This window comes from Poecilia formosa, unplaced genomic scaffold (assembly GCF_000485575.1).
Source record: "Poecilia formosa unplaced genomic scaffold, Poecilia_formosa-5.1.2 Scaffold828, whole genome shotgun sequence".
NCBI classification, from domain to species: domain Eukaryota; kingdom Metazoa; phylum Chordata; class Actinopteri; order Cyprinodontiformes; family Poeciliidae; genus Poecilia; species Poecilia formosa.
In genome coordinates, this window is record NW_006800767.1 from 100862 (window position 1) to 109471 (window position 8610).

General features: G+C 34.5%; 1 protein-coding gene and 1 long non-coding RNA gene across 2 annotated transcripts in view; one reads left to right on the forward strand and one right to left on the reverse strand.

Annotated features, from left to right (window-relative positions):
• Positions 1-912, reverse strand: part of LOC107834889 (uncharacterized) — a 4103-nt gene extending 3191 nt beyond the window's left edge. Inside the window, exons 1-2 of the long non-coding RNA XR_001660725.1 lie at positions 837-912; positions 272-316 (exon numbers count right to left, since the gene is read on the reverse strand). This is a non-coding gene — a long non-coding RNA (uncharacterized LOC107834889). The remainder of the gene's footprint in view (positions 1-271; positions 317-836) is intronic.
• Positions 913-1344: 432 nt separating this feature from the next.
• LOC103131748 (heat shock 70 kDa protein 12A-like) lies at positions 1345-3892 on the forward strand. Its single transcript, XM_007543463.2, has 4 exons — positions 1345-1731; positions 1811-2035; positions 2116-2287; positions 2416-3892. The coding sequence occupies exons 1-4, from the start codon at positions 1450-1452 to the stop codon at positions 3438-3440; spliced, it is 1704 nt and encodes a 567-aa protein (XP_007543525.1). The 5' UTR covers positions 1345-1449; the 3' UTR covers positions 3441-3892.
• The last annotated feature ends 4718 nt before the right edge of the window (positions 3893-8610 follow it).

An 8610-nucleotide genomic window follows, 5' to 3' on the forward strand; every position in this document is an offset into this window, starting at 1 on the left:
TGTTTCTATGACGTCAGTACTGATCAAGTAACTCAATAAACAGTCAGACTCAGCTTTGAGTCTTTAGAGTTTTCTCTGTCCCTGGCTTCTTCTGAGAACATGTTGATATTAGTCCAGTATTTTACTTTTTCTATAGAGGTATATGTTGAGTAAAATCCATACCAGGAATTAAACATCATGCTGGGTTTTTTTGTTTGAATTTTTTAGATGTGTATACATATATTCTTTAAAATACACAATAATGTAGTTTAAATCTAAAGAACGACGTTACCTTGTCTGCTGAAAATGCAGGGCGATCTCAGAAAACTCGTCACAACTTAAAAATGCAGAAAAAAAATATTTACAACCAATCAGCTATATTAATTAAGAAATCCAGTGACTATACAAGTCTAGGAGTCTCTAGACGGTTAATGTTTTAATATGTAACTTGTAATACATTTCACCATACTCATTTGTTTCAATATTAATAAAAATCTAAATTTTCTCCCCCACAAAAAGTATCACGTATTATTGTTTCTTTTGAAGGATGGCTGTTTCTTCTTGGTAAGAAGAAAAAAGTTTTAAATCTAAATGTGCCAGGAATATGCATATTTTGAACCTTTGTTGTATATCCAAAATAAACATTGGTTGTTGATAACTTCATGGATAACTTTGATTAATGCAGAATGTTAAATATTTAAAGGATTTTATTTTTTTCTATATTTCTTTAACTTTTAATACAGAAACGTTACCTGCTATTCTGTACTTTAGTTTTGCTGCGTATAATGTAGGTTAAATTGTGTTTGATTAAATACAATCACTTAGTTTTCAAAAAAATTTCAATTGCTATTGGTCACCTTTTTTCATGAGGCGCTCGTTGCTGTTCATTTTCCGCCTTCTTGTCTCTTAAAAAGATGAGAAGAATATTAGCTGCTAAAAAAGTAAAATAGTAACATAATAATGCATAAAACAATGCAAAGTAGCAGTTATGAGCACATAAAGAATATAATGTAAAGCTCATTTCTGATGTTCCTTATCAAGGGCAACACTTTGTAAGCTAATTTATTTTTTAATTTGTGTATTTCTTGATTTTATAAAATGAAAAACTTTCTTTGGGCCAGGGTCAGATTTGTCAAATATAAAAAGTGTTGTTATAATTTGGGATTTAAGACAACATTATTTTAGATTTCAAATACATTAATAATCATCAACATATTTAACTGTTAACATTTTAGTTGACATAATTAAATTTTATTTTATCTTTTTTAACTATTAGAAGTTGTGTTTACCTGGCCTTGTTGCTCATTCTTGCTTCGTCCAGAGTGAATTTGTCAGAGAGATACTTGAACTAATGAAGATATGCCTTCCTTGAAGGGGAGGAGGTAAGACTTTCAGTAAGTCCTGCCTACTGACTTTATAAATGAACAGCAAAATCTGCATTACACTCAGTCAGCAGGAGCCGTTCCTACAATGGGAGACTCTTTCATCATAGCTGTAGACTTTGGGACTGCATACAGTGGATATGCCTTCAATATAACATCCAGAGATAAAGAACTTGAGCCTACTGTGAAATACTGGGGTAAAGAGTACGGAAGAGAAACGCCAAAGACTCCTACCTGCATCCTTTTTGATAAATACAAACAGTTTATCTGCTTTGGATATGAAGCTAAAGAAGCGTATGTGTCAAGAATGGGAGCAGAGGCAAAAGATAACTTATTCTTCGAAAGCTTCAAGATGTCCCTCTATAAACGAGTGAGTAGAACGTTTGTATCTACATTTAATTTACAAGTAAATTAAATAATTTACTAATGTAATAATCCAAATTCTTCAGAAACTCAGCCTGGATATGAAGATTAAAGCCGCAAATGGGAAAGAAATGAAAGCTCTGCAGGTTTTTACAGCAGCTTTAAAATTTCTGAAGGAAGATGCTCTGAAATACATCGCTCAACACACTGCAGGGAAACAGTTCACAGCTTCTGATTTCACCTGGGTGCTGACGGTTCCTGCCATCTGGGATAATTCAGCTAAAGAGTTCATGAGAGAAGCTGCAACTCAGGTAACATAAAAAATACTAAGACTTACAACAAAAGGCTTTTGTGGTTCTCCTAATGTATAAGACACTTTTGTTGCTTTAAGGCAGGTATTGTGACCAAAGGAAAGGAAGATAAATTGATCATTGCACTGGAACCAGAAGCAGCTTCGGTCTATTGTAAGAAACTTCCATCAGACGGTTTTATTGCAGAAAACCTGGGGAATCTAAAACTGGATCTGTCACCAGGAATTCAGTACATTGTTGTTGATTGTGGAGGTATGACATTTAACTTAAATTTTCAGAAAACTAAACTATACAAAAACATTTAAGAAGTTTTTTTTTAGATTTATATATATGTTTAGTTTCCTTAGTAACAAAGGATTGTCTCTTGTTTTTTTTTGTAGGTGGAACCATTGACATCACTGTTCATGAAGTCCTGGAAGGAGGGAATCTGAAAGAGCTAAACAAAGCCTCTGGAAATGATCTGGGAGGACAAACTGTGGACAGAAAGTTTAAACAGTTCCTCCAAGAAATATTCAGTGGAGTCTGGGATGATTATGAAAAGAAATTCCCCAATGAGGTTCAGAAAATTATGTATGATTTCACACTTTTCAAAAGACATGAAGATGATGTAGAAATCCCCTGCCCATTTAACCTGGGGAGAATGGCTGAGAAAAAGAAAAAAATTGAGAAGTATTTTAAAAAAGTGCAAGGGGCAACCTGGGAGGAGGGAGCCATCAAAATCTCTAAAGAGAAACTGAGAGAATTCTTTAAAGAGAGCCTGCAGGGTATAACTCAAAGCATAACAGAAGTTTTCCAAAAGCAATTCAAAATTAAGTACATCCTGTTAGTCGGTGGATATGCTGACAGTGAGATTCTACGTAACCACATTAGTGATGAGTTTAGAGATAAGTGCATTATTCTGTGCCCATTCAGGCCACAAGAAGTTATCATGAAAGGAGCTGTGGAGTTTGGAAGAAACAAGGGAGTGGTGGCATCTAGAAAAAATCCCTTCACTTATGGACTTGGTATCTCTCAGAGGTTTGATAAGTTCAAACACAGGGAAGACAAAAAATACACCAACAAAGATGGTGTTTGGTGTAGAGACATATTCATGAAGCTGGTGGATGTTGGTGAGGATGTTCGTTGGAATGAAACCAAAGAGCTCACATTATATCCGGTAGAAGCAGCTCAGAAAGCAATGAGCTTTTCGTTTTATCGCACGAAGAAAAAACATGTAACATATATTGATGAATCAGACACTGAGGAAATTGGCTCGCTTGTTGTTGAGTCTCCTGACACTACATTTGGTTTGGATCGTGAGATCAGACTTAAAATAAAGTTTGGCTTCACAGAAATGACGGCAATAGGCACTGACAGAGAATCAGGCTCATCACAAACGGTAAAGTTAAACTTCATGAGGAAGTAACAGAAAAGACACATCTTTGTTGACTTTTTTTTCAAATAGAAATGAGAATGAAACCTACAGAAAGAGACTTAAAGAAGGTTTAAATCTTCTTCAGCATGGTTAAAAAGACAGTGTTGGAGGTTGCTAGCTGTGAAACATTACGGACTACCTTACTATGATTTATTTTAACAGTTCCATAAAATGTCATTTTTTAAACTAATTGCACATGTCACAAGGTAGATCGTTGTTGGACAGCTATAATCAATTTGCCATGTTACACAGAAAAAAGTTTTATGATAAAGACCAACTTGTAACGTAATTGTGATTTGATTACATGCAGATTAAACATTACAGATTTTTCTAACAAAATTTAAATTTTAAAGTTTTGAGAACCAGCTATGATTGTGGCTCACTGAAGAATCTGGACTGTGTCCAGTTGGGTTTTGTTTATTTTATCTGCAGTTTATATTTTAAGAATAGCATGTTTTAAATAAAGAAACACAACAAAATATGTCCGCAACATAAATTGTGTAGCAAAAGAGCACAAATTACCTCACTCATGGATATTTCATTTGTTTTTTTTGTAACTCTTTTTTTTGTAAAATTGCTGTAGTGAATACATTATTTGTTTTGTTTTGTAACTAAAATGTTGATGGATTTGTCTTCAATAAAATGTTAAGAATTTATGTTGTGTATTTTTCCATTATTGGACATTATTAGACACTGCACCATCCCCTCAGCATCAGTTATAGTTTGTGTAGGCCATAGACTCCACAAAAACAAATAAATGTTGAACAGTACAGATGAAACACATTGGTTCTTTTTCAATCATAGAATAGTTTATCTGGCATGTGATAAACGTTGTGAATTTTGAAGGTAATTTTTGTTATGCTGCAGCAGGACACCACCTTTACCAACCTCACTCTCCATTTTGGTTTGTGATAGCATTTACTTTTCTGTAATGTGGACTAAGCAACATTGGTTCATCCATTTTTTTCCACTGAGTCCAAATTACTGCATCTCCTTGAGCTTCTACCTGATCCAGTTAAGACTGCTCCTTGTCCTGATTTATACAGCGTTCCCTCGGTCAGTAATGATCTGGCTCTTTCTCATTCCCCACACATCTATGATTGTGCAGTCAACCTTCTTACTGTTGGTAACTATACAATCTTTCACTTCCAAGATGAAAGGCCATCTTACACATGTGGACATCATTGTTAGTACTCAGATTAAAAGATTTAATTTAAAGTTTCAAGATAATCTTTAAAAATTATCAGTAGCAAGGGTCTTCGGATTTCCAAGGTCTCTAACTGATGTTGCCCTCTTTGATCTTTTTTCTATTATCTTTAAAAGCAGCATTTTTGTTGACTGGAGATATTATAGAAATGCACATAGTTACAGTTAAGTTGCCACATTGACACTTTCCCTTCCACTTTATCCTGTAACTCACCAAATGAGCTGGTATAAGTGTTAATACAATGTGGTTCATTGATTCTATGCTCCCATATAGACAAAGGTTGTGTCTGGTAAGAAGAAATCTCCTCTTAGTAAGATGTGATAAAAAGAGAGTGTTAAAAAGCTGACAAGATGGCCAAAGTTTGAACTCCAAGTTCCCTGTGACGTCTGTAAAAGATGTTTTTACAGGTACGACACACAACTGAAGAAACCAGAGAAATCCTTGTGCTTCATTTGCCACAGTTGACAAATGAACAAACCCTCCTGTGTCAAAGCTCCACTCTACCAGAAACTGCAATGAAGATGTCAGTAAATGTGAAGGCTGGTAAATGCATTAATATCAAGTCAATACCATTAAACATGATAAAGGAGTAACTGGAGAACTGGGTCAGATTTTCTGGTCCACTATTTTACTGGTTTGAGTCTTACTTAAAGGTTAGGTTTTAATAGCCTTATTGTCTTCCTTTAGTCATATAATATCTAAAAATACCTCCCTGAAGAAATTTCCCAACATAAAAACTAGAGTAACTGTTCCTTCCTTCAAATCATGAAGTGATTGCTTACAGTTATTCCTGGTTTAACCTTTGTACCACAAAAGTGTCATGTAGCTGCACTGAAGATGAAAATAAAAGATTTATACAGAAAACCGGTGATAGAAGTAATCATTTCCCAGCAGACTCATTTCTCAGAACATAAATGTGAATCTTTAACGTAGATCAATGAAACACTGATAAGGATAATCACATGATAGATTATTCCAGTAAATGCAATAAAACTCTGTTGTAGTTAGATTGTCAGTGTTTAATTTTGGCTTTGTATTAAACATTATTTACCCACACTGACAGACATACCAAGGAGCATTTTACAAAATGTTTGACAACAGAACTGTTACACATTTAAAAGTGTATACCTTTACATTAAGATAACACAGTTCTTTATTCATCCCATTTCAAATATCATGTGTGATCCACAAAATTTACACATCCACGTGATCTAACTGATCAAAATACAAACAATAAAAAGACAGTTTGATGATCATGGTGCAAAAAGTCTCTTGTTGAGAACCACAAGAATCTACAGACTGGAAGGAGTTTTGACAAATAAACTAAAGATTTGAGTAAAAGATTTGGATAACCTAGTGCTGTTATCTAAGAGGAATATGATGCAGACAATGGATGGATGAATTTAAATTGTACTGAACTGTATTCATTTGAACTGAACAACATAAAGTTTGCCTGTCAGTATTTTTGTCATCTCCTAGAGGGAACTGGGGAGTCCCCTATAGGGGACTAGGTAATCTAGTGCTGATAACCTAGTGCTGATATAGGGTTAGGGTTAGTAGCCTTTATGTTGTAAGGTGTTTCACTGGCTTAGCATTAGCTTAAGCTCTACTGTGGCCATCCTGTTGTTTCTCTGTCTCTGCCTTAATCTCCTTCTTTTTCCTGCTTTGTGTATCAGATGATTAGTTGCTCATCTGCCTCCTTTAGTGATAATGGTATCTGCAATAAATGTATTGTTTCTGTAGTTTTGGAAATGCTGTTGAAAAACCAGCAGATAGTCGAGGCCCCGAGGGCCAGAACAGGAGACATCAAATCCCACCTGAAACTTTTGGTTAAGCGTGAACAATTGACACATGGACCCTTTCTCCAGTGACACTGTTTTGAATTTAAGCAGGTTTGACCTTTTAAACAAAATATGGGAACATTAGTTTTTTTCTCTTTCAGCCTCTTGTCTCTTTTTTATCAGCATAATAATTTTCAGAGTACCAGAGGATCCCAGATCCTCGTCTGTCAGTAATTGTCCTGTTAATCAGCACAACCTATAAATGTTAACCTGAAGTGAAATTATGGAGTTAAAAACTGGAACGTATCACATTGCAGCAGTCAAAAAAGTTTGCGTCATATAAAAATAAAATAATAAAACAACAACAAATAATGTAGTAAAGTGTAACAAATATGATTTCCCGGCAGGCTTTATATAATAAACTGAACATAAAAGGGAGCAAAATCTAAAGATCATCCCAACATTTTGCTAACTGGTAATGCATGTGACAATGGCAGTCTGCATTGTGCCACAGTGTTTAACATTTGATAGGAACATACAATAATATTTGCAACTCTTTATTGAATATAGTTTTTACAAATACTGGTAATCCATATTTTTTTGTTTGTTTGTTTTTAGCTTTTCTGGGATCAGGACAGAGGAATTACAATTTTTGAAAGGAAAGTCAGACCTTTCTTCATCTTGTGACTCTCCAATTCACTCTAGGGGATGGCAAAAATACTGACAGGCAAACTTTATGTTGTTCAGTTCAATTGAATTCAGTTCAGTACAATTTAAATTCATCCATCCATTGTCTGCATCATATTCCTCTTGTAGGGCTGATAAGATTTCACATAATCCATCATGGTATCTACTTAGCATAAGAAATAAGAATAAATTAGAGTATGTTCTTCAGTTGTATATTCAGGAATTATGTGTCCATCCAAGGATACAAATGTTTCAGAAACTTGGTAATTTCTGAAAAATGAACTGCAGTAACTACTAATGTCCAGCAGATGGCAGAACAGCAGCGTTAAAACGTCGATGTCACAGTGTGAAACGTCTTTAACATGTTTGGGATTTTATTTTACCAGCTCCATCATCAACTTGATGTTTTTCCCTCCTTCAGGTGTTTTCTGTCTGAAGATAAAATACCTGAATCACTATGCTGAACAGGTCTAATACATACATATTGTAATCAGAATTAATGTCACTGAAATCTGGAATAAACAGAACTAAAGCCTGAAATGAAATAAGCCTGAATGACCTTTAAATAAAACTTGATTTAAGTCTGGATTAAATAAGGCAGATCTCTCATATAAATATGACAAATTTTATAAATAAAATACACTGAATCTGAAAGAAACTGAAGTGAAAGCTGAAGTAAATCTAAAGTAAATGACAGATTTTTCAATGAAACCTGATTGAAGACAGTGAATTTTAACATAAAGCCTCCAGAAGGAACAGCAGAATCCTATGGAAGAGAAAAGTGTAATCTGAAATGTGGATGAATCATGAATCTGTTAGATTCATTTATTAGGAAATCTACTAAACAATAATAAATTGTGGCATAAAAGTATAACCTGGAAAGTACATGATTAAAGGTTTCTGGCAAATAATAGGACCAAAGACTATTTAAACTTAATTTTAGAATAATTATGTAATTAAGAAAGAAATCTATTGTTTTCATCTCTTGATTTTATCAACGATCTCTTCTGAAAGGTTCTGATTGTTTAAATGTGACAAAAGAAAATAACATTTAAATAGTTTCTGTCTGGTTGTGAACACTCCTGATCCCACTGGCAGAAACTGTTCCTGCTGATGAAAGAGGAGGAGAAGGAAGAGGACTGGTCTCTGAAATGAGCTTTCATAGTTTCTAATGAAGCTGGGAGGACGAATGAAAGCTCCCTGAGAGTCAGAGTCCAACGTATCATCACTACAGAGATGGTCGGAGTATTTTCTCTTTCTTCTGGAAACTGATGAGTTTCTGGTTTAGGAGCAGCAGGAGTCAACATGAACATTTTAACTGTGAATGAAAAATTCAAGACAGCCTGGTTTGGGTCAGACTCAACTGTTTCTGCTGTTTCTGGGTTGTTACCAACAAGCTTGGCAGGTGTATGATTCTGTAAATACGTTAATGCTCTGTGTACATTGCATCATTATTTCATTTAATTATATACATTGATATTTAAAT